This window comes from Mastomys coucha, unplaced genomic scaffold, assembly GCF_008632895.1.
Source record: "Mastomys coucha isolate ucsf_1 unplaced genomic scaffold, UCSF_Mcou_1 pScaffold3, whole genome shotgun sequence".
Taxonomy (NCBI): Eukaryota; Metazoa; Chordata; class Mammalia; order Rodentia; family Muridae; genus Mastomys; species Mastomys coucha.
In genome coordinates this window covers 49,289,895-49,290,874 of record NW_022196909.1, presented here as the reverse complement: position 1 = coordinate 49,290,874, position 980 = coordinate 49,289,895, and the positions used below count along the sequence as shown (strand labels likewise).

Here is a 980-nt window from a genome sequence, read left to right as displayed (position 1 = left end):
GTGTCTCTCCAGCCTCTCACTGCTACATCTCTGTCCACAGAGCAGTTCCTGGTCTTTGGTCCCTCGGACCCCACTGTGGCTGTACGAGGTGGGGAAGCCGTACTTCCCTGCTCCGTGTTTCCAGCCATGAGTCTGGAGGACATGGAGGAGCTGAGGTGGTTCCGCACCAGATTCTCAGAAGCAGTACTTGTCTATCGGGACCAAGAGGAGCAGAAGGAAGGGCAGATGCCTGAGTATTCCTGGCGGACCTTGCTGGTGAAGGATCAGTTCCATCAAGGGAAGGCTCCTGTGAGGATCCAAAATGTCCAGGCATCAGATAGTGGGATATATGTCTGCCACTTCAAACAGGGATTGTTCTATGAAGAAGCCATCTTGGAACTGAAGGTGGCAGGTTGGTTAACTGATCCCTGTTCTACAAACCTTGGGTGACCTGTGTGTGGGAGGAAACTGAGGGATCACGTCACTCAGTCCCTTACTTTCCTTTATGTTTGAGAGAAGTTCTCACGTTTGCCAGACTGTCCTTGAGCTTGCTGTGCAGTGCCGGGCTCACATGGATGCTCTGGCTTCTCATTTTTATCTCTACTTATTTCTAATTTCCCGTTTTAAGATGAGAAATAGGTAGTGAATTCTTACATAGATAAATCCAACTCAAAAATTTATTCATGGATCTCCTAAAATGTGCTGTGTCTAGTTCTGTGGACCAGGGATCCTGTTGGTGTCATGAAAACACCAGCTGCTGGAATGTATAGTTTAGAGATGTTGGCAGGAAACTCGCTGTGAACAATCAGTGAGAAATGACAGTCAATGTTAAAGACAAGTGATTGAGGGGAGGAAGGACGATGCTCACGGTCTGTCTTCCCTGGAGAGGAGATCTGGGTGTGGGCCTGCCATGAGCTCACACATGTGTGGATGATGGACAGATGGAGTGCTGGTTCTCACTTCAGAGCTCCTGTGTTCAACATCCTTCAGTTTCCTCAGGA

At 48.7% G+C, this 980-nt stretch overlaps 1 protein-coding gene across 1 annotated transcript in view; it reads left to right on the top strand.

The window, feature by feature from the left end:
- The window catches only part of LOC116074436 (butyrophilin subfamily 3 member A3-like), a 20,724-nt gene that overhangs the window by 4,355 nt on the left and 15,389 nt on the right, over positions 1-980 (top strand). The window contains 1 exon segment of the mRNA XM_031347014.1: positions 41-395. Coding sequence (XP_031202874.1) covers positions 41-395 — 355 coding nt within the window.